The sequence below is a fragment of the Camelina sativa genome, chromosome 4, assembly GCF_030686135.1.
Source record: "Camelina sativa cultivar CO46 ecotype springtype chromosome 4, ASM3068613v1".
In the NCBI taxonomy this organism is placed as follows: domain Eukaryota; kingdom Viridiplantae; phylum Streptophyta; class Magnoliopsida; order Brassicales; family Brassicaceae; genus Camelina; species Camelina sativa.
The window spans coordinates 27,031,159-27,055,097 of record NC_141883.1 but is presented as its reverse complement, the minus strand read 5'-3'; the positions used below and the strand labels follow the sequence as shown (position 1 = coordinate 27,055,097).

The 23,939-nt window shown below is 35.4% G+C and overlaps 5 protein-coding genes, 1 long non-coding RNA gene, 1 other non-coding gene and 1 pseudogene across 12 annotated transcripts; 6 read left to right on the top strand and 2 right to left on the bottom strand.

The window, feature by feature from the left end:
- The first annotated feature begins 5,567 nt into the window (after positions 1–5,567).
- On the top strand, positions 5,568–7,178 carry LOC109132589 (protein LITTLE ZIPPER 4 pseudogene; annotated as a pseudogene). The gene is made up of 2 exons (XR_015597551.1): positions 5,568–5,703; positions 6,459–7,178. The product of XR_015597551.1 is annotated as a protein LITTLE ZIPPER 4 pseudogene (transcript).
- A 1,235-nt stretch (positions 7,179–8,413) lies between these two features.
- LOC104782046 (CAAX prenyl protease 2) lies at positions 8,414–11,809 on the bottom strand. 5 transcript variants are annotated; one of them, XR_015597550.1, is made up of 8 exons: positions 10,296–10,649; positions 9,943–9,990; positions 9,612–9,818; positions 9,330–9,466; positions 9,166–9,237; positions 9,014–9,076; positions 8,839–8,916; positions 8,414–8,751 (listed from the first exon to the last, which is right to left on the bottom strand). XR_015597550.1 is itself a non-coding variant. In XM_010506860.3 (8 exons), exons 1-8 carry the CDS (start codon positions 10,503–10,505, stop codon positions 8,618–8,620), a joined length of 924 nt encoding a protein of 307 aa, XP_010505162.1. In that variant the 5' UTR covers positions 10,506–11,809; the 3' UTR covers positions 8,414–8,617. The 5 variants fall into 5 exon arrangements, 4 of the variants coding, with proteins under 4 accessions (XP_010505162.1, XP_087367713.1, XP_087367711.1 ...); XM_010506860.3 differs by having other exon boundaries at positions 9,330–9,441; positions 10,296–11,809; XM_087511587.1 differs by having other exon boundaries at positions 9,939–9,990; positions 10,296–10,605.
- On the top strand, positions 10,947–12,018 carry LOC104782044 (uncharacterized). Its single transcript, XM_010506859.3, has one exon. The coding sequence runs from the start codon at positions 10,947–10,949 to the stop codon at positions 11,724–11,726; it is 780 nt and encodes a 259-aa protein (XP_010505161.1). The 3' UTR covers positions 11,727–12,018.
- A 2,750-nt stretch (positions 12,019–14,768) lies between these two features.
- Positions 14,769–17,120, top strand: LOC104782043 (uncharacterized). The gene is made up of 5 exons (XM_010506858.3): positions 14,769–15,188; positions 15,591–15,853; positions 15,941–16,152; positions 16,257–16,524; positions 16,603–17,120. Exons 1-5 carry the CDS (start codon positions 15,146–15,148, stop codon positions 16,912–16,914), a joined length of 1,098 nt encoding a protein of 365 aa, XP_010505160.1. The 5' UTR covers positions 14,769–15,145; the 3' UTR covers positions 16,915–17,120.
- Positions 17,121–17,173: 53 nt separating this feature from the next.
- TRNAY-GUA (transfer RNA tyrosine (anticodon GUA)) lies at positions 17,174–17,257 on the top strand. Its single transcript is given in 2 exon segments — positions 17,174–17,210; positions 17,222–17,257. It is a non-coding gene; the product is annotated as a tRNA-Tyr (tRNA).
- A 712-nt stretch (positions 17,258–17,969) lies between these two features.
- On the top strand, positions 17,970–20,961 carry LOC104782042 (protein ABSCISIC ACID-INSENSITIVE 5-like). The gene is made up of 5 exons (XM_010506857.3): positions 17,970–18,492; positions 19,113–20,256; positions 20,351–20,422; positions 20,498–20,527; positions 20,628–20,961. The coding sequence occupies exons 2-5, from the start codon at positions 19,120–19,122 to the stop codon at positions 20,721–20,723; spliced, it is 1,335 nt and encodes a 444-aa protein (XP_010505159.1). The 5' UTR covers positions 17,970–18,492; positions 19,113–19,119; the 3' UTR covers positions 20,724–20,961.
- On the bottom strand, positions 20,873–22,170 carry LOC147946253 (uncharacterized). Its single transcript, XR_015597223.1, has 2 exons — positions 21,412–22,170; positions 20,873–21,287 (listed from the first exon to the last, which is right to left on the bottom strand). It is a non-coding gene; the product is annotated as an uncharacterized LOC147946253 (long non-coding RNA).
- A 332-nt stretch (positions 22,171–22,502) lies between these two features.
- On the top strand, positions 22,503–22,828 carry LOC109132710 (putative defensin-like protein 203). Its single transcript, XM_019244915.1, has 2 exons — positions 22,503–22,562; positions 22,649–22,828. The coding sequence occupies exons 1-2, from the start codon at positions 22,503–22,505 to the stop codon at positions 22,826–22,828; spliced, it is 240 nt and encodes a 79-aa protein (XP_019100460.1).
- Positions 22,829–23,939: the final 1,111 nt, after the last annotated feature.

Genomic DNA, 23,939 nt, shown 5'->3' with positions numbered 1-23,939 from the left:
TTTTTGTCACATGTAAAGAGGTCTTGCAAACAAATTAAAACTGATTACAGTTGGGACATTTAAAAACGAAATATTTGGTTGAATAATGTTTTTTTAAAAAACTTTTTGATTTTGGGAATGTTAAGGTTCTCATATCGGAAGTGAGATGAGATGTAAGAGTAAATTATTTGATTCTGAATTTTGAAAAGTGATTTACCGAGGGTAAAAAATATTCATATACATATACATAAAAAAAACTTCATCTCTAAAATTAGTGGTGTACTATTAAATGTCATACTGTTGGCATTTTAACTCCATATCTTCTCTTTTGGTTTGGTCGTCCTTGACTCAATAACTTCCTTAAATCATGAGGTCAGATTTTCTTTTTCTTTTTTCCCCCTTTTCACTAATTTTGAGTAAATGGTATTTAAGATACGCTGAAAAAGTAGTAGAAATTGGATAATTGCACTAGTTAGAAAAAGGAGTAAAAAAGAAGAGAGAATAAAGGGCTTTGTATAATAAGAGAGGTTTTGTTTGTCATCATTGGATGCTACAGAAGAAGGTGTTTATTAGTATATGAGACTGGGCAGCTACTCCTACTTCTAATTCGTGATTACCTAAGACCCATTTTGTCTCCCTTCTCTTAGGTTTTTCATTTATTACTCAACTCACTTAATACTCTATACTTACGACCCAATTTATAAGATGTTGAAGGTACTGGATTATAATGTTTTCAACTTTAGAGACATTAGACTTGATGAAATATTTTATTAGTCATATTTTTGTTTGGTTTTAATTCCAGACCTTATCTTTTATGTCCATGAATTTTACCTTCTCATTGGCTCAAACACTAAGACAGACCTAGCCGAAAAAGGTCTTTGAAGTTGAGCTACACCATCCACTTGACACCTCTATATGCATACTATTTCAATATCTAGTTTGTTTTCTGATGTATGAATATCGACTTAGTTTATAGGCAACTCTTACAAGATCAGATGCGTATTATTGATGATAAAAAATTGGTTTAATCGATTATTTTAATTCATGCATTCCCTACTAATTTTCAAACTTGAGTATATTTCATACACTTTTAATGTATATATATCATGCACGTAAAATTTTCAGCAACAAGATCTTTACACTTTAACGAGTGCAAAAAAAAAGAAAAAGATAGTAGATCATCTTTTACTTTAACGGTGTGACCACTTATAGTGTTCGACACTCCCGCATGGGTTCAACTCTAGCATCACCTTGTATGTCGTTAACCGTTTCACATGAATGTGCTAACCGAACCACGAAATCTACTGAACGTAGCAGAAACAAATGCACTTTGCACATATGACAACCGATGATGCCATCACACACGCGCGTGAGTTCATGAAGAAACCTATTATGTAAGCCAATTTAATATAGGGATAAGTCGCATAATATGTGATTTTTTTTCTTGTTCTTTGCATAATATGTGATTCATACATATAGTATGCGAATTAAAATTATCTTATAAATTTAAATTTTTGATGATCATTTAAGGGAGAGGCTGATTCATCCAAATCGATCCTTAAGTCAATCCAATAACCATTCTCTCACATTTTAGTGAGATAAAACACTGAAAACACACTAAACTTAGTACGTACGTAGTATACATCATGTTATATGCTTTATGCCATATTTTCTAAGCCCTTCGAACCTCTTATATATGATTTCAATATTGGAATTAAGTGTTTTGAGCGATCTTGATTAATGTTTTCTCTGAGACATATGGCCTTGCCTTCATCTACTCTCCAACGACCAACTTTCACATACTCGGAAAACCTCCGGCCTCCACCAAAATTTTGCATAAACACATTTCGTGGAGTTACTAAAACGTTGGTACAAATTCGTCCCTTTGATAACTTACGTTTACAAATAGATGTGCACTAAACGAACTTATATTGAAAAGATATTCATTGTGGGACAAATCCATGAATCCATATAATGGAAACAAAGATGGATTTGTTAGTTGTTACACCTAATGGTTTATATATATATATCCTAATATAAAGTAGCGCATGTGCATAAAGATACAATTTTGCACGATAGTGTAACACCCAGAGAGCAAAGTTAACACGATGCTACCTCTTTATATTCTTCCTTTTCCTATATATTAGTTCATTTTATATAACTTTTTTTGCCTTTTATGAAATTAAAAATCAGTAACCATAAAAATGCGTAGACAAAACAAAACAAAGTGGAACCCCAAAATGCAGGGAGAAAGCGCAATGCTTGAATAATAAATTCTAATTTTGTTTTGATAAATAAATAATTTAAAAACTTAGGTAGCTTATTTGGTTGAACATTTGTTTTAAAAAACTGAGTACTCCTTGTCCCGATTTAAAGTTGATTTGAAGTTAACAGGAACAATTAAGGACCTTAAGGTTATAAATTTTTTTACTAAATGAAGAAAAAACTTAATTCTCCACCATATATTGATCTATAGTGTCTTTCTAAAATTTGCATGGCAAGTTCCAAAAACGCCATGCAAAAAAAAATATGCATGATTTGTTAACTTGAGTGGGCGTGGCTAGTTACAAGCACTACAAATCCCAGAAACAGTTAACTACTAGATTGTATCACAAGTTTATATATTAACTTCGCTAAGGTAATTAATTAATTCAGGATTACTGAAAACAAAGTATGACCGTCCATGTATAACCTTGTGAATGATAACTTAACAACAACAACAAAAAAAAAACTATGAATGATAAGGATCGTAAATCCGGAGAACAAGAGTATATGAACTCTATATGTAGGAAACTTAGATAAGAAACCAAATTTTACATATAACACTCTACATATATGGTTTTCTGTCGTACCAAATAGGAATTAACTAGTAACATTCTTTAAAAATTAAAAGTAAGAAAAAAAAATTCACTTAAGATCTCAACTAGAGGTTTTTCCCCCTGATTTAATGAAATTTATATTTAAACCGTCTATGAACAACATAGCTGCTGTGTTCTATCTATGTATGTGTGAACAACTATGTTGGAAAAAAATGAATCAATAGAAAATTAAAAAGTGTGTATACTAAATAAAAATTTGAAATTAATTTTGCAAGTATCACATATATATATTGAAAGTGTATAAATGAATTCTCATCATTAATTTGTATTATACATTCATCTGTGTTCCATCTATGTATGTGTCACCTGCAAAAGAGGCTAAAGAGCCCACTCTATCTCTTAATTAATATACTTCAGACCTATGTATATCATTAGTGCTCCACCCCACAAAATCTTTATTAAATATTCGTTGTATGTTTTTGAAAATAGAAGATGTTATGATAATGTTTCCATGCAATGCAAATGGACGCACTTTACCTTATGGAGACCCAAAACATAAAAAGAAATAAAGTTCTAAAGGGACGAAATGATGACAAATTACAATGATTAAAAGTGGGAAATAGTTTCATACTCACACGATTTAACATACAAGACCATAATACATTTTGATATGTCCTACACATACAACAAATTAATGTAGCATAACTATTTAATATATAGATATAAGAGTACTTGTTTACACAACTATTTATCAAAACATAAGTGATTGTTGAATCTTTTTTACAATTTTTGGTAAAGCATTAATACCAACCTTTTTTATGTCACATTACAATCATCGGAACTGTCAAAGATGACTTGTAAAAGAGAAAGGAAATAGAAGAAACATTTTAAAGGACAAAAGATAGTTTTTAAGGCTAATCATAATATTCACATCCGCAAGAAACGGAGAGATGCAAAAAGATGAAGAGAAGAACCCAAAGTACCAAACCATATGGGGGCAAAATGGTCATTTCGAATTCCCCTAACAAATAATAAGATGGATGAGATGACTCACACACACACACCTCCCTACTTATTAATTATCATTGCCTTTGATGTAAGCAAGTAGTGCAACCACTATTTATTTATTTTCTTGCTTCCATATTTTTAATTTATTCGTAGTTCCATTTCAAGACACACATAATAATTATGAGTTCGAACTTATGTTTTGAATTTTAAAGTCATTGAATGCTTAGCACAAAAAGGCAAAAACGGAAAACACAATTTACCGTTCACAAAACATGCACTATAATACAATACGCCTCATTCCGTGAGTAATAATAATAAACGCCAAAAACAAATCACAAGATTTTGATAGAGAAAGTAATTATAAACGTGAAAGTGCAATAATTCGTATTATTATGTAACCGAACGAGGTCCACGAGGGACGATATATGGTTAATGAAGCTACATGATTAAGATTTGACCATAAAACAAAAACAATCCACCTTGTAAACTATGATGTTTCACGCTGTGGCACACTCATAACCCATATGGAGAGAGTTTTCAAAAACAAAATTTTGGTTTTTTTTTCTTTCTTTCTTGGGGTCCCAAAACTTTCCCTCTTCATAATTTCTCTCTTTTTTTATTATTTCGATCTTTATCTATCTAAATGAAGGGATGATGAAAGGGTCATGAAGAAAAATCGAACACGAACTCACCTTCTAAGATGTGTTATTATGGCTGATGATGAGTAGTGTTGACTAAACCAATATAGACCAAACCGGGATATGAAAGTAGCAAAGAGAGCAATGAAAATGGTCTAAATTGAATAATGAATGATTATGATATGGTTCGAACCAATCCCAAACCATCATTGCGAATCTTTGGGGGACGACGGCCTATATAGCCCTCCCCTTCATCATCATCATCATTTTCACTCAATAAATCGTTTCACCCTCTCTTCTATATTTACATCTTTACCCTTTCCTTACTACAAAATTACCCCCCTCCTATCTAAAACTATCAACCCAAGCCGGTCTACGTATTTAATTTGGTTTTTAGGGTACCCTTAGTAAGTAGTAAGAACTGTTCTTTAGTTTAGTTTTTTTACCACCAACATTATGACTTCCATTTTAGTGCAGATGTCATCTTGGTTGTGTTTTTTTTCCCCTACTACAAAACATGCATTTGTATATTTGAATCCATGTGGTAACACATGAAAGAGATTAACAAAATTTACAAATACACAATAACCAATCATGATTGAAATCAGAGTACGAAAACTCAAATTTGGTATCTTAATCCAAAAGTGAATCTATTCAACCATTGTATTACCATAGATTGGTTATAAATTTGGAGTTGTAGGATTCACTTCTATCATTTTGAATTTTGATATTGAAATGACATTTATAGATTTATTTGATCTATATATGATATCAAAACGATATTACTTCACTTGGGCGGGTCGGCAATGTACATGGTGAAAAGAGAAAGAACAGCACATCTCATACACCAAAACCAAACCCTCCTCAAGTTTTTTTTTCTTTAATCACTCTTCTCCGATCATCATCATTCACATGACGCAACACAAATCTTTTTTTTTTTCTTTCCCTCACAAATCATTATCATTATTTCAGAAAAAAAAAGACAAAAAAGAAAAGAAAAAAATATAGAGCTGCGAAATCGGCCGCCATCTAAGCATAAACACAACACAAAGCATGATTGTTGTGTCAGGAGAGAGAAGCATGTCCCCCTTCACTCTCCTCTCTCTCTCTCTAGCTTTTGGTGGTTCTATATAAGAGACACTATCTTCATTTTGTTCTCTTTGTCCCTCTACCTTCCATACATTTCATACAATCTCTCTCTCTCTCCCTTACAACAACAACATAAACCCATTCTAGTTAAGTCTCTTCTTCCCCTAAAGGTAAATCTCTCTTTCTCTCTCACTCACTCACTCAACATATGGTCGTCTCCCCTCACGTACAAGCAACGTGATTATCATTTACCATAACAACAACCCAACTATTTTTTTTTTCCTTTATAACAAACTTTAAATTGTTGGAAAATCTTAAAGCTTTTATATCCTTTTCTTTCAGACAAAGGCAACCAAATAAATAAACCCTATTTGTTTTTCTTTTTCGAAAACTCTCTTCTTCTTCTTCTTCTTCTTCTTCTTCTTCTTCTTCTTCTTCTTCTTCTCATTTTTATTTTACGATAAAAATCCATCTGTTCTGTTTTTTGGCTTGTACCGGCTCTGTTTTGGTGTTTTTATTTTGAAACTTCATCATTATGCTTACTGCATCATCATTACTTTATTTTTGTTCTCATTGTTGTTGTGGCTTTATCTTTATTTTTTCTTCTTTTATCCTCGCAACCAAAAAAAAGAGCATGATTGTTCCTCTGTTTGATCATTGATTCTTCTTTAAAGAAAAGAAACATTTTGAACATTTTTGGTAGAAAACGAAAAAAATGCGGTCATGATTTTTGCTTAATGTAAATTTTCTCATTAAACGTGTGAAGCTGCACAACCCATGTGGTGCTGTAATGATTTAACCACAACTATCTATAATCATATCACGAAATCTTTAATAAATCTCTCTTCTTCTTCCTTTTTTTTTTTTTTTTTTTTGTCTTTTAATAAACATAATTTCACATTCTTCTTTCTTGTGTGTTTTGAAGAAACACAACTTGTCGAGATGGAGAGGCTAAACTCGAAGCTGTACTTGCAAAACTGTTATATAATTAAGGAGAACGAGAGGTTGAGAAAGAAAGCTCAGATTCTGAATCAAGAGAATCAACAACTCCTCTTCGAACTCAAACAGAAGCTCTCCAATGGATCATCAAACCAAGGAAACAACAACAACAACAATCTCTCTTCATCATCAAGCTCTGCTTCTGGACATTAATCCAGATCATGGAACAACATCAACAACAACAACAAACTCCTTAGGACAAGATTTGGATTTGGTTAACTAGAAGAACCCTATATCATCATTTTCTTTTCTTTCTATTGGTGTAGTAATGTAAGAAAAAAAATTAGTTAAGAATAGTTTGGTTAGTGGTAGTATTATTATTATTAATTATCGAGTAGTTATTTTAAATTTTATATTTGGTGGGTTCTTCTTTCTTTCTTTCTTCCTGATTTACTAGAAAAAGGACATAAGTGTTGTGTGCTCTCTCTGACCTATTCTTCTTCTCTCAGGGATATTCTACTTTTGTTTCCATTTATATGTTAATTAGATTTTTCTATTTTGCCTTTTCATGTGGGGTTTGGTTGTTTAGGACATGGTGGATTCTGGGACTACATTGTACCCTTCTTCTGCTCTTCTCTTAACTTAAACAACCAGTATCTCTTTACATTTTTATTTAATATCCCTTTTGTTATTGGGTTTTACATTTTTCCCTTATTTTCTTTAATAAATTACATGGTCTTGATGAAATAACAAATTGCTAAGGGTAGCAATAAAATTAATGTGACCTTAATTTGTAGTTTCTTTCTGTCACAGTTATGTTAGTTAGGAGTTCTATGACCTCAACCAATTTTATTTTCAAAGTAATATATAAATCATAAAGCAGTTTGTTTTCTTTTAATTACCAAGTACTATTATATATGGATAAAGTATAGTGATAAGGTCCATAAGGGATATAGAAGATACGAGAAAAGTGTTTAGGAGTACTTACTACCAAACTACCAATTTTAAATCACGTGATCAAAGTTATATCCTATTGACTGTATTTATTAGATCATGTGCATATTAAAATGTTAATTATTGCCTCCTTTTAAAACATTTGGTTTATGAATCTAAAAGATTGATGTTTAGAATCTTTTACACATTTTAAGAAAACAATGATTATTGAGTTTAAATATATATTTTTTTGACTAAAGAGATATTATTTAATTTTAAACCAATAACAATTCAAAATTTTAAATATTTTCAATAATTACTTCTTGAAGTTTACAAAACATCAATCTTTATGGGACAAAAAAATATCCCAAACATCAATCTTTGTGTGATAGAGGGAGTAGTATTTAGTCTTCAACTTTTTTGAATCATCCAGAAATATAAAACTAGTGAATCTATTACAATATAGGGAGTACCGATATGCCTTTCTGAAGGAGATCACCGTGTTAAGTTCACACAAGCAAAATATTGGAGTACACATCAATTTCTTGACCTATAAATGATAAATCCAAACCAGCTTTAAATTTCGTAGGGATGTGGCATAGAACTCACTCAAGTGCTGGTGAGAAAATTACAGAGACACCTACGAATCTAAAAACATAATTTTCGTAACATCTAAGTGAATATCATCATGGTAAACTCAGACTTTGAAAGTCAACTTTGAAAAAATAATCTGCAGAAAATTATTCCGTTTGATGATTACCCCTCAAAAATCTCTTTGGAAGATCATGCAAGACATCATCTTCTGAATCTCTCTGATGTAAGATTATGGACCTCCGTTCAATTTCTAATCATTGTTTCTCTATTTAAAAAAAAAAAAATAAATGAATTTTGGCATATTGACATTGGACAATATAGTTTGTGATGGTTTGTGATGTTGATTATCCTTCTTCCTCTCTAGCTCTCTCTAGGAGTATTACCGGAAAAAATGGGACAAATTAGCCACACTAATTTTGGAATTAGGAGAGACTAACCATTTTAATTTTCGATTGTTTTTGTCTAATTACAGAAGTCAATATTTACAAAAGTAAAACTACATAAGCTATCAAGAACATTAGCTTGCAGTAAAGACCATGATTTAAATACTGTGTTTGTCCAAATGGATTCCGAGACATGATCAGTGGAAATTTGAAAACGTAAACTCGGAGGATGTGTTCAATTCCACAAACAATAGCCAAACCAACATGGGCAATCGTCGGTTCTGTCATTGTACATGAGAGGCTTTGTTAAAGGAAAGAGAAGTGAGACGAACCCAACCACACCGACTAAGAACGCCACACTCACCAAACCTGAGAGAAGAACCATGACCATCTTTTTAGCTTAATTCTTCTGTATCTGCATTTGTTAAACAAACAACCTTGAAATTTATGTCTTACCTTTTCCTCTTGCGTATAGCACAGGCAATCCCATGTAGTTGCAGAATATATGAGCAAATAAAGGAGCAACGAGATGTCCTGTCAATATTACGCAATGTAGGAGACATCATCATCAAGGCCAAATATTAGAAGGGCTCCTATTTACATGTAACGAATATAAATGCGAGAAACGTACCGGTTCTGATGAAGAGAAAAGATGCATATGCACCAAAAATGACTGTGTAACCAAGCTGAAGACCTGATCAACGGACAAGTGAAGCTCAGGACTTATTAACAAAGCAATTATAATTATAATTTAAGGATGGCATAGATTAAACTGGGACATACCAACAATCAGTGAAGCCCTGAGATAGCTGCGGTTATGCCTGATGTACATCTCTCTAAAATGGTTCAAGTGGGCTGCACAGAACATCCAAAAGTCAGAAAAATCCACCAATTTTCATCTCACTGGAGTTGTAAACTGTCATTCATAGAGAGACAACGAAACAAACCCAAGCTAAAGAGAATTGGGCAGAGAAAGATGGCGCTATAAATCTTAAATCCAGCACACAGAAGCAAAGGTATCATACAAGCTCGGAAAACAAGTTCCTCGGTTACTGGTGCCTGCAAATCACAAGAAATGCCAAATCTAACAGACCATAAGTTTTTCGATTTCGTCTTATGCATATAAAATTGACAGTTAAGCTAATTAGTATATTCATGTCTTATCCAGTCTCAGACTTTCAGTACAGAATTGACAGTTAAGCTAAAAGAGATGGCCAACAGATGATTACCACGATGAAATTGCGCCAAACGGAAACATTAGAAGCACCCGTCACTACCAAAGCAGGGATTGTTTGGACAAAGCTATTGATGTTATTAATGGAGCTACACCCTCCACCAGTCTCCTTCCATGATTCCAGGAGCAATAACAATTTCGAGACCAAAGATCCGGCATAAATGAGAGAGGTCAACAGAAGAGGATACACTACTCCTTGCCACTGTTTGATATCACAAAACAAAACCTTAAAAGATGGAAAGTGTAAACAAGCAAACCGCCTATTCAACTATCACCAGTGTACAATAAGCTACGACTAAACACAGTGAGACAAAGAACTTACTTACCAGATGATCAGTCCTTATGCCATAAACAGATGCCTCCCAGCTTCTAATCTAACATCACTCGAGCAAACAAGAAAAGACAAGTTTCAGTGAGTCTTGTATCTAGTGTTGCATTGTACCAAACACATATCATAGCCATGAATCTGTTGGTGTACCATTCTAAATGAAGAACCATTAACACATACATCAACCAAATGCATCTAGTTTTCATCGAGTACACAGACACTGCGGCTATCTTGAAACTTATTAATACTATGTAACTAGCTTCGTTTAGATATGACTTAGTTCGATTACTACAGATTCAACGGAGACTTTACTTTCAAATCGTGAAATAGGACTTCCAGAGAGAAGCTTACCGGGAGTACAAAAGCTGTGAAGACGAGAGACGCTACAGTAGATATAGCCGCGCAGATAAATCTCCGAATCATATATTCTAAATAAGAAGACGCCGACGGGAGACGGAGAATCACGGTGGGAGCATAAAGAATCAAAACGTAGAATAGCGCCATAGCGACGCAGGCAGAAACCGCCATCGGCATCGAGACACTCTCCCCATCGACGGCCATAATCAATTGGGAACGAAGGAGCTCGCTCGCGGAGGAAGCCCCGGCAAAAAAAAAAGTCACCGTCTAGTCGAAGTCACCGCTGGTTGAATCTTAGACCGGCGGGTCTTCAACGAATTACACCCTGCCACGTTATCGAATATTTTACTGGGCCGATGAGATCCATTGGGCCCTTCAAAAATTATTTGCTTATAAAAAGAGGATACAATGGTAATATCACAGCATACATATACGTCAACAAACCAATTCCGAAGAAGACTAGTGGTTATCTCTCGTCATAAAACTATATAGACTGACGAAACTACCCTCACGCGCCTTCTTCTAAAAGCTGTCTTTGTACCCTGTACGCTTCACTATCAAGAAAAAAGGGAATTTTTTTTCTCGCAATTGATCCAAATCGTGAAACCCTAATTTCGAATCTTGTTACTAATTTTGTCGAAGAAGATGACGAAGGATTTCGCAGTTCCACCTGTAGTTTTCCCAACCGGTGGATCTTCAGGCGGTGCTAATGTCCAGCAACGAAGATTCTCAGCGATTCCGTTTCAACAGCCGCCTCCTCAATCATCTTCCCAGATCCCTTTCTTGTCGTTCAACATGGGATCCGCAGCCGCGTCATCCGCTACAACAGCCGGACCATTCGGCGGCACAATCGCTTCATCATCGTCTTTCGGCGGTGGTGGTGGTGGTTCGCCGTCGTTTGAAGACGAGGAGCCTCTGCTTGACGAGCTCGGTATACATCCAGATCAAATCTGGAAGAAGACTAGATCGATTCTAAATCCTTTTCGGATTAACCAAACTGTTCATAAGGATTCAGATCTATCAGGTCCGATCTTTCTATACCTCGCGCTTTGCTTGTTTCAGTTGTTAGCTGGTAAGATCCAGTTCGGTGTTATACTTGGATGGATCGTCGTCTCGTCAATCTTCTTATACGTCGTATTCAACATGCTTGCTGGTCGAAACGGGAACCTTAATCTCCATACGTGTACGAGCTTGGTTGGATACTGTTTGCTTCCGGTGGTGGTTTTATCTGCGGTGTCGTTGTTCGTTCCGCAGGGAGCTGGGCCGGTTAAGTACGTGCTTGCTGGGGTGTTCGTTTTGTGGTCAACTAGGGCTTGTTCTACTTTGGTTGTATCGCTCGCTGATGGTGGAGAAGAGCATCGTGGCTTGATCGCGTACGCTTGTTTCTTGATCTATACTTTATTCTCTCTTCTTGTTATATTCTGAGTGAGTGTCCTTTTCTGTTATGGCTTTTTTTGAATATTGATAGTTTGGTAAAATCTTCTGATGCCATTAGCGAGTAGCAAAACAAAAATTTGTTGCTATAAGTTCTTTGATGTGAGGTTGATGAATTGGGTGGGAATAGCTGCGAAGGTGTAAAGGCTTTTTTATTTTTTATTTTTTTTGGGGGATAAATTTAGAAACATGTTTAAGAAGAAATTTGATTCAATGTTTGTGTATCTTTTTCACTTGATCTACGAGGTGTTTACTTAAGAATTAATTTATACGATTTCATTGATTTGTTTGTGCTCTTAGACATTCTTTTGGCATAGCTTGTTCGGGATTGAATGCGCTGAGAGCCGATGCAGAACATATTGTTTTATTGATAAGAGCTTAATATGCTTCCTTTTGCTTTGTCTGGTATGAAGTTTTAGGAATGGTTGACACTGTTAGGATTTGCGTAAAAACTGTGGTTTAAAGTAGGCGGAGTAAATGTTGTTTAGATTTTGGCCGATGGGAAGTTTGGAACTAAAGACAGTCGAATGAAATTCTGATTAGCATCTAGGAGTTACTTGGTACTTGGTTTGTTCACGAATAGAGAAATAGTGTGAAATGTGCTCTTGGCTTCAGTTTACTATCCATCCTAATGTCATTTTCTAGAACTGCCTCTACTTTTGTTGATAGAATTTGCCACATAAAAAAAGAGTTGCCTCCATCTAAGGCAGAGTCTCTTTATAAAGAGACTCTGCCTTAGATGGAGGCAACTCTTTTTTTATGTGGCAAATTCTATCAGTCTTGCTAGAGCTTAACGTGAAAGCTGTTGGGAACCTTTTCTCTTCTTTGCCAGTTATACCTTGACTCACGGAACTAACTACTTTTGTGTGTTCCACCAGTTTCTCCACAATATTTTGATTTTTGAACATAAAACAAACAATGTAGATATATCAATGTGATGGATGTACTTAAGAGATGCTCATGTTCTTGAGTACCCGAACAACTAGAAACCAAACTTTAAGCGGGTCGTTATATCCTTTACAATGTTTTGCGAAATGTAGCCATATACACCACCTAATTCCTCCATTATATCCTCTAATATGAAATGATCAAATAGTGATAAACCATTAAACACTCGTCCCTTAACACATGACATGTATAGACCACTAAATTAAGCGTCAACCCTTAGTTTTTAAAGATGAAAGAAACCCTCTAAAAACCAAACCAAATCACTCCCAACCTTTGACGTTGCCGGCACTGCACTAGAGATGTCTGCAGCTGGTAACAGACAGTTGGCCAGTAAAACGCTGCCTGTCCTTGCCGGAAATCTCTTCCAATCGTACGGTGGAGACGACGTCAGATCATTTACTGCCTCCAGGTCTATCTCGAACAGATCATCTTCACTACCTTCCTCGCCATCGCTTTTAGTTTCGTTTGCTTCTTGTTTCTCTTCTTCTGCTTCTGCTTCTGCTTCTGTTCCCCAGTTTACCAAACCAGCACGATGTGTCATGTTGATTCTGATTAATTTCCTGTTTAGGAATCTTGTGGTTTATACTTGATTCTGTAGTCATTACGTATATATAGAGAGTGTATAACGGGAGGAGAAGATGGGTCAGTAGAACGGTCCTCAACGAATCTACAACTATCTTTGTTGGGAATTTTTGGGACTTTCACGATACCTATTTTTATATAAAGAGAAAAGGAAATTCCAAAAGAAGAAACGATATTGTTATAGACTCGTGACTTGAGAATTATGTAGTAATAAATGTTGTACTATATACTACATAAATGTTCACGGTGCAACGATCGCTGTATGTATTTTTAATGAGCAACCGTCATAAATGATACATTACTTGTTTAGTTCTATGGAGCTATTTCCTAATATGTTGTTAGGAGGGAATGCTATTTTTTTACTGTTCTCTCATCTCAGTTTTTACCTTTTGTTTTTGTCCACCCAGAAATATAGAGACATATCCACAAACTTTCTAGTCACCAAAATGAGTCTACTCACATATTAAGACTAAATACCTCTTGATCTAGTAAATTATATATATACGACCTCATTTTTTTGTGATTTTGAGATATAAGTAAATAAAAAAATAAGGAACATTTTTGATGCTAAGCTTTGCTCTACATAATTCATAAGATACATATTGACATCGATACTATTTTACCAACCGTAAATAGCTCAATTTATATAAAAAAAAGTTTAGACAACTCCTAGAAAATATCGGTTCAATAACATTTATAAATAAAATATATAAACCATTTCGGTTATTAACTTGAGAAAATGTACAGACTTAGACTCAAAACCACTTAATTATTTAAAAATGTCACTTGTAAACTATGTCTAACATGGCTAAAATAAGTTGTTTAAATAAAGTCCATTTCTAACATGGCAAATATTTAAAACCAAAACAAAAAAAAAACATGGCAAATATCTATAGATCAAGTCCATTTCTAACATGGCTAAAATATTTTTGTTTAAATCCGAATGCCATGAAATTAACGGTTCGATCTCAATTCCTGATAAAATGTTGACTAAGTCAACGATAGATTGTCAAAAACTCAAAACTAAAATGATAAAATTTTGATGTCTTGTTGACAAAAAAAAAAAAAAAAAAAAAAAAAAAAAAATTGATGTCTTGTTTACTATAAAAAGGTTATACAGTATATGGAGGAGAAGGTACACCTAACACTAATCAGATATACACCTACCCAAAAACTACGTATTATTTTGCAATGAACATGTTATGCTTTTGTTTTATAAACTTTGCATATTTTATAAACTCGGTTTGGAAAAAGTTGTATTTTATTTAATTAATTAATCTTAAATCAATTAATGAATAAATAGTATATCATGTGCACGCATCATTTTAAATTATTAATTGATATATTTTCGTATTTAATTAATTATTTTCTATAAATTTCTAAAAAAGGAATTCATTTATATTTGATACCATTTTCTATATTTAGTTAATTAACTTAATCATCATCTAGGTCAAGGCACCCAAATTACAACATTCATCAACTTCGTATGGAGGAGAAGGTACACCTAACACTAATCAGATATACACCTACCAAAAATATTTATTTACGTACGTATTATTTTGCAATGAATATGTTATGCTTTTGTTTTATAAACTTTGCATATTTTTTACTTTACCCCTTTTCACTATTTTCGGGGTCTAGTAACTTTGTAATTTAATCTAACGGATTACGTGGCTTAAGGGTATTCACATCTTACTCCTACTACATTGGCTTAACAACTCAAACAAAGAAACAAACAAACAAGAAACAACCAAATTTGTAAAAGTTGCAGCAAGTAACCCCTTTAGATAGTCTAAACTGCGTTTTTTAAAGACCAACCTCTCTTCTCTCTTACTTTCCAGCTACTTCCCTTTTTCTACCTGTATCTCTCTCTCTCGGCCATGGCCACTGGATCGACAGATCCTCCTAGGTCTCCCTCCTCAGGTTTGATCTTTTCTATCTTCTATTTTAAATCCACCATTAGATTTTGAAATTTCTTCTTTTGTCCCTAAAAAGGAAAAACCCATCAAGAAAAATTTCTCTGATTCCAGTATTTTGAATTTTTGAATTTTTTTTTGTTTTTTGTTTCAAGAAGTAGAGAACTAGGTCATATTGATGTGAAGTGAAATGATTCTTAGATTATTGAATTTCAGAGAAATCACATTTAATGGTGGCAGCAGTCACATTAATTTTTTGCTTTGAGGAATCTTTGACAGTTTAATAAGGGCCTACGAGTGATGATGAGTTTGGTCTTAAGAGACATCACAGCTTTGGTTTCTTGCCCTTGAAGATTCATTTTTAAAGACAGGACAAAAAAACCTCTGTTTGTCTGAATCTGAATTACAGGTGTTCTTCAGAAGTTGTTGTTGGTGTTCTTTGTCTGTATAGCTGCTTCGACTTATAAGGCGATCCAGCCTCCTCCATCGAAGCTATGTGGCTCTCCTGATGGTCCATCCATCACAGGACCAAGGATTAAGCTTAGAGACGGAAGGCATTTATCTTACAAAGAGCAAGGAGTTCCAAGAGATGAAGCTACCCATAGAATCGTCGTTGTCCATGGATCTGACAGTTGCAGGCACGATAATGCTTTCGCAGCTCTACTATCACCGGTACTTGTTTTATAATGTTCTCATGCCAAAACATTTACTAGTTGTTACCTGTTTTAAGATGTAAACTTACTGATATCAATGTTGTAGGAAATAAAAGAAGGACTAGGTGTGTATATGGTTTCATTTGATAGACCTGGTTATGGAGAGAGTGATCCTGACCCAAACCGTACTCCCAAAAGCTTGGCTTTGGACGTAGAAGAGCTTGCTGATCAGTTGAGTCTAGGCTCTAAATTCTATGTCATCGGGTACTCGATGGGTGGACAAGCCACATGGGCATGCCTTAAGTACATTCCTCACAGGTATCACTTTCAGAACTAACATTGTTAATGATCACATAGTTATTTAAGGGAATGGTTTTGATGTGTGTATGTGTGTGAGTGTATAACTCTGTTTGATTCTTTAGGTTGGCTGGAGTAACACTTGTCGCTCCAGTGGTGAACTATTGGTGGAAGAACTTTCCATCAGACTTATCAACCGAGGTTTATTACCAGCAAGCGAGAAATGACCAATGGGCGGTTCGTGTTGCACACTATGCTCCTTGGCTTACTCATTGGTGGAACTCACAGGAGTGGTTCCATGGATCAAGTGTTGTGGCCCGAAATCTCGGTATGTTGTCCAAAGCAGACAAAGAGATCATGTCTAAGCTCGGTGCTGCAAGAAGGCCACATGAGGTATGTATATATTTATAACAATTTCATCATCACTTCTTTCCCTATTTGCATTTTCATCAAATCCAAGTCTCTATATAGGCACAAATAAGGCAACAAGGAACACACGAGACATTGCACCGTGACATGATTGTTGGATTTGGAACTTGGGAATTCGATCCAATGGAACTCGAGAATCTGTTTCCGAACAATGAAGGATCAGTGCACTTGTGGCAGGGAGATGATGATGTGCTTGTCCCTGTGACTCTGCAACGTTACATTGCGCAGAAGCTGCCATGGATCCAATACCATGAGATTCCTGGAGCTGGGCATTTGTTCCCTTTCGCTCCAGGTATGGTTAATAACATTGTTAAGACTCTCTTAACCAACGATGAAGTCAAGAACAGGAACTAAACTCTCATATACCTTCTCTCTCACAAAAAGATGAGGCTAATTGGGTTTTGTGACATGATTGCTATAATACTTTGAACCAATGAGAGATTCATGAGAATACTGATAAATATATTGTGGCTAGATATATTGGTATGAGTTTTGGTAGCTATGTAAAAAACTTGTGTTTGTTTGGAATAAACTAAGAACAATAATACTTGGGACCAAAACGAAATCTTAACTAGGTTAATATTAAGAAACATATGTATAAGTTAACAAACATCCGACCTTAGCTCAGTTGGTAGAGCGGAAGACTGTAGTAGTTGCTGTAATCTTTAGGTCGCTGGTTCGATTCCGGCAGGTCGGATTCTTTTTAAATATTTTATATGATGGATAATCCGAATCATATTTTATCTTTTTTTTTAGAATTTTACCAAAGAAGAGGATAATTAATTTTTCACGATTTTGTTTCTTTCTTCTATTTAATAAGTTTTTGACTGACACCAAACGCAGTACTACTACTATTCAAAATCGAACAAGTCTACTTTTCACTAGCTAAAGGACAACAACAATAGAAGTATTTACAAAACTTTGACTATTACATTATTTTGAACAACATACAGTACATATATTTTTTTTCATATAAAATTGTATTGATCTCTAAAAGTTAATTATACATTTTTTTTGGTTAAAATATATTTCGAAAACAAATTATGAACCACAAAAAAAAATTATTACCTATGTATTAACCACAAAAAAAAATTATAATCGCTAAATTTCGACCAATTTTATTACCTATGTATTAACCACAAAAAAAAATTATAATCGCTAAATTTTAGTTGTGATTAATACAAAATTCTCAGCATCAAAAAAACAAAATCACACTTCTAGTTTGCTTCAACTTCTAGTGCTATTGGAAGTATGTATAAGGTTTAGATTGATTTTATGGTTTACACCGGTTAAGTTAGTATACCACACTTGTAAAAAAAGCACACAATTGTATAATTTTGTGATTATGAAATAAGACAAAGATATTTTGATAATCTCTAACAAACTTCTTCTTCTTCTTCATCTCTCTCGAATCGTAATAAAGTGCAATTTTCCAAAAGAGAATCCATCGGTTCAGACCAGTGTTGGCGTAAAAGAAAAAAAGATTTGTGTAGCCGAAGCAGAAGTATAACACGCGTCGAGCCCAAGAGAGGACACTCCAAGAAACGTAAGAGAGACACGTGCGGGACACGTGTCGGAAGCAGCCGTACAGATTCTTTGCCTCTGATCATGGGCCTGGACCTGGACCTCTCTTAGCTTACATCTCCCATTGGTCGAAGATAACTTTGGACAAAAGATGTTGACCTCCACCCCTGTCTCTCTTCGTGGGTGAACCATAATCTCCCTTTTACCGCCTCTCTCTCTTACACCATTTCCATCTCTCTCTCTCTCTCTCTCCCTCAAAAACTTTTCTCAGCTAAAGCTCTCCGGCGGCTTTAAAGTTATGTGAAGGAGGGTGAACCTCTAGAACAAGAAGCATTAATTCTTTCAGTTTTCCGGCGGCGGAGGAACATAAAAGCCACCGGTTTTTGGACACACTTATTTCATTTTCAGGTTCTCACTTTCTTGATTTATTTATTGTTTTTTTTTTCAAGATCTTGGATTATAATAAGACTGGTAGAGGAAGTTTATTTTTTTTTATATAGTTTAAATTTATTTCATTTGATTTTATGGTCCTCTCATCTGCGTTTAATTTTGGTTTATATGGTGGATTTAATATAAGGATGAGTACCCAAGCTAATGAACATTTTAGTATTGTTAAATTAAGCTCTAATTATCTTTGTGTTGATAAGTTAGCTTTTGAGAGGAAACTAGTGGGGTATGATATTTTTTCCTCTTTTGGAAACGGAAACTTTATTGAAATGTGTAATTATTAGTTTGTTTATTGCTATATTTAGTATCGTTTGTCGCTGTCATGATGTCGACCGTTCTTCTTTATTTTCACGTGGACCGACTTTTAATTTTTTCTTTTCATATGTTTTTTTTTTCTTTTTTTTCTTAACGTCATTTACATGTTTCTGTGATCTGGATAAGTATCTAATGTTTAGTCAAAGTAATACGACGATTTTAATTTATAAGAGACAAAATGGTTATTGTCGTCTCTAGGTAGGTGACATGTTTCAATATAGTGTGAATACAGATGTTAATTGGTCATTGTTTGTGTGTATGTGCAGTTGTTAAATGGTACTTAGAGAAACAAAGATGATGTCAGAGAGAGAAGTGGAGTCGTCGACGGCGCAGACAAGACAGAATGGAGTAGGAGGTGGTGAGAATCATCATCCGTTTTCTTCGTTGGGAAGACAATCCTCTATCTACTCACTGACCCTCGACGAGTTCCAACATGCTCTATGTGAGAACGGCAAGAACTTCGGGTCTATGAACATGGACGAGTTTCTCGTCTCTATTTGGAACGCAGAGGAGAATAATAACAATCAGCAAGCAGCAGCTTCTCATTCTGTCCCGCCTAATCACAATGGTTTCAAGAACAACAACAATGGAGGCGAGAGCGTTGTTGGCGTCTTTGGTGGTGGTGGTTCAACAGGCAACGAAGGGGCTAATAGTAATAATAATAACAAGAGAGGGATAGCGAAGCAGCCGAGTCTTCCTCGTCAAGGCTCGTTAACACTTCCAGCTCCGCTTTGTAGGAAGACTGTTGATGAGGTTTGGTCTGAGATACATAGAGGAGGTGGTGGTAGTGGAGGAGGAGACAGCAATGGACGTAGTAGTAGTAGTAATAATGGTCAAAACAATGCTCAGAACGGCTGTGAGACTGCGGCTAGACAACCCACTTTTGGGGAGATGACACTTGAGGATTTCTTAGTGAAGGCTGGTGTGGTCAGAGAACATCCCACTAACCCCAAACCTAATCCCAACCAAAGCCAAAACCAAAACACGTCTAGTGTTATCCCCGCAGCAGCGCAGCAACAACTCTATGGTGTGTTTCAAGGAACCGGTGATCCTACTTTTCCGGGTCAGGCCATGGGTGTAGGTGACCCATCAGGTTATGGTAAAAGGGCAGGAGGAGGAGGGTATCAGCAGGCGCCGCCGGTTCAGGCAGGGGTATGCTATGGAGGCGGTGGTGGGTTTGGAGCAGGTGGACAGCAAATGGGGATGGTTGGACCGCTAAGCCCTGTGTCATCAGACGGATTAGGACATGGACAAGTAGATAACATAGGAGGACAGTATGGAGTGGATATGGGAGGGTTAAGGGGAAGGAAGAGAGTAGCGGATGGTCCAGTGGAGAAAGTAGTTGAGCGAAGGCAGAGGAGGATGATCAAGAACCGCGAGTCTGCGGCGAGGTCTAGAGCAAGAAAACAAGTAAATATATACTTTTTCTTCATTCACTTGATGACAGCTATGAATGTTTCTTGTAAAAGAAAAGCTAATGGTTGTTTGGTGTTGTTTGTGGAAGGCCTATACAGTGGAATTGGAAGCTGAACTGAACCAGTTGAAAGAAGAGAACGCGCAGCTAAAACATGCATTGGTATTTATTTCATCTCGTTAAGATTTTATTTGTGAAAGGGATTACAACAACTTAACTTCTGTTATGTTTGATCAGGCGGAGTTGGAGAGAAAGAGGAAGCAACAGGTAAAAAAAAGCTATGAGCTTACATTTCTAAAGATGGATGCAGTATTTTTATTTTGGTCGGAAGAAGACTACAATGGTCGTTGGTTTATTATGGTTGCAGTATTTTGAGAGTTTGAAGACGAGGGCACAACCGAAACTGCCGAAATCGAATGGGAGATTGAGGACATTGATGAGGAACCCGAGTTGCCCACTCTAAACAAAACAACAATAGGAAGATGAAGTCCTCGAGACAGAGCAAGGGAAAACTGATGGTCTCTAGGTTTGTTGTTTTGTCTTGAGGAATGAGGTTATAGAATCTTTACTTTGATGTTTTCTGTGTTGGTAGGAGGAACACACCATCTGATCTTCTTTACTACTGTTCCTTGTGAACAAGAACGTGATTCTGTGTTTCAGACATCATAAAATCTTTGGAAAATATAACATGTGTTCTGTCACCAGATTTGTGCTAGATCCTCTGCACTACTACAAAGAGTCATTAACTTGGAATGACACAATGTGCAAGACAAAAGATACTCAGAACACTTCAAACATAGTTCGACAAGAGATAACTTAAAACTCTAGATCCAATGCATTGAAGTGTTGCGTTCTTTTCTAACATTCAAGTTACATTCAGTAACAACAAAAGATTAACATAGATAGCAAGCAAGAAACTAAAGTAGAGGTGAGAATGATAGGCTTCATGTTGATTTGCCTCTTGCATTCTCTGTGAAACCTAGTGGGCTCTTCTTGGGGTATTTAGGCTATCCATTACATTTTTTACCTGCAACAACAACAAACCAACACAACACGAACAAGAGAAGCAAGTTGAGTGTCAGTGATTGAATATAGGGTAAATGCGGTTGAGATCAAGTGAAAGAATCGTTTACAAATGCTTTTCATTTAACCTGCTGGTTCCAAGAGCCTCTTTCATCTTTCGTTTCATGGCACCCGCATCAATAGAGAGAATTGGAGGTTTCTCATCATCCTGCTTCGGGAGAGCCTTGAGATCGTCTTCCGTGTTGGTTTGGACTACTCTGTAAGGCCTGAAAACAAACAACCAAACAATCCATAAGAAACTTTCTAGAAATATGAGAGTTATATAAATTCTTTAAAATGCAAAATCCTGGTCCAAGTTCCACACATCCCATTTCAAACAGAGAGATAAAGAACACATGAACACATACCAATCTACAATATACTCAAATGTTTTAATGCTAAACTAGATCTGTCCTCGATCTAATGTAATTAACAGGCTATGAACCGACAATAACTAGAGAATCCAAAACCTGATACCAATGATCCGTACAAATCAAGTAAAAGAAGCAAAACACTAAACCCTAGAAATTTCACAAAGCGAGAGAGAGAGAGAGAAGCGACGAAAATGCCTACTTCCCTACACAACGGATGTGGAACTCCTTGGATTCTTCGCATTTCTTGGACGTATTTACCACGCCAGCTCCGGTTCGTCTTGCACACCTTTCTTTCAACCTCCGTGGTGGTGCAGTACACGTTGGAAGTGGAGTCTCCGAGCTGCTGATCTGTGAAATCGTTACCAGCGTCGGAGAAGGATAAATCTTTTTTCCACAACCAACTCATAATAGCTCAGATTCGTGATGGTCTTCTTCTTCTTGGTGTGTGTAAGGTAGTGAGAGTGTGAAAATCTTGTTGTAGAAAAGACTCTGTTTTCTAATTTTAAACTGGGCGGTCCTTAACCGAACCAGAGGCCGTAGTTTGGTTTTTCTAACTGTAACTAATTTAACCACACTCAGATTTGTACCAACTTTTTTTTACCACGCTTGTTTTGTTTTTTTTTTTTTTTTCAACCAAACATTAAATTAAAAGATGATTCCGAGATTGGTTGCCCAAAATGGAGAGAAAGAGTTTACAAAAGTAAATTCAGAAACTAAAGATCTTGAAGAACAAGCGAGACTGTGTGGATTTTATAAATCTCTGCAAGAAGACTCATCAACAACAAAAGCAAAAAAAACAAAGAAAAATGGCCAATCTTATCATTAACTTCTCTGCTCTCTTGATGATCGTCTTGTTGGTTTCTAATGATAATTTAAAGATTTAATTAACTTCCTTTGTCCTGGTTAATCTATTTATATCAAATTGGATGAGGAAAGATTAACGGTTTAAACAGGACTCCCAAAGGCGGAAGCCCAAACATGCTTTAAAAATGAAGCTCAGGAGGGTGTGTGTCTTCAAGTTGACGGCGGAAGATTGTGTGACCTTCTTTGCAAGACAAGCGACTTAACTTGGTTCGGGCTATGTGAAGTGGAAGAGAACGATATTCACTGTCACTGCTACGGACCTTGTTAAGTATCTGATCATCCGGACGCAATACCAGATATGAAAGGTCCGATATGTGTGCTTTGCTTATGGTCAATGTCACATATCTACATGTGTACGTATTTCATGCTTGTGTGTGTGTGTTTTTTATGGCGTTCAATAAATTTGTATCAGCACCGTAAATGTCGCTGGTGTGCTCAATCAATGTAATACAAAGACTGAATCTGAATATTATGTTTGCTTTTGTTGTTCTCCTATAAAGGTTCTCAATCTATATATATGTGTGCTTACGACAATATATCCGCAACCCTAAAATGGGATGCAGCGTACTAACGTATACCACATTGCTAAGAGTTCGATCAATTCTTTTGAATGTTATAAACCTAGCTAGACATTTTTTTAAGAAGTCGTTGTGTAATCAAATTAGAAGCAAAGAATATTTAATCTCATGCACTAATCAATCAAAACGTGAACAATTTTTTTCTCTATAGAACTCTAATTAACCTAAACTTAAAAGAAAGTAAAATCCAAGGAAAGCTCTAATCAAAACCATTGCTAAAAGCCATTTAATATATCACAACCCTCATATGGCCTTAGAAACTCTCTTATCGTATATATGAACGACTAGATTGCTATTCTTGTGAGTGGTGCAACTCATGTTCCAACTAATGTAACCAGATGGCTTATATAATTTACCACCACAACTTTCTTGGAAATATTTAATTGTATAAGCCATTTAACAACAAATTTACACCCAAAAAAAATCAAACTAACAAAAAAAAGACATGAATTTAAATTTTTTTCATTCATGTCCCAATATATTTTTTTACCAACATGACAGTGAAAATTAGAACACTAAAGCATTTTTTTTTACTATTTTATTTTGTTTTGTTCAACCAAGCATTTTTTTATTTTAATAACAATTATTAGTAGAAAAATACTTAGGTTCACCCCTAGGGGTGAACTTTTGTATTCACATCTTCCCTCTCAACCAATCAGAATGCTCTATCTAATATTTTATATAAAAAATAAATCATAATTAAACTAAAAATTAAAACTAATTATGGAAACAAATTCTGTATACTTTTATTTAAAGAAAGTTACATATTGTCTTGGTTTAGATTTTACAATTAAACGAGGT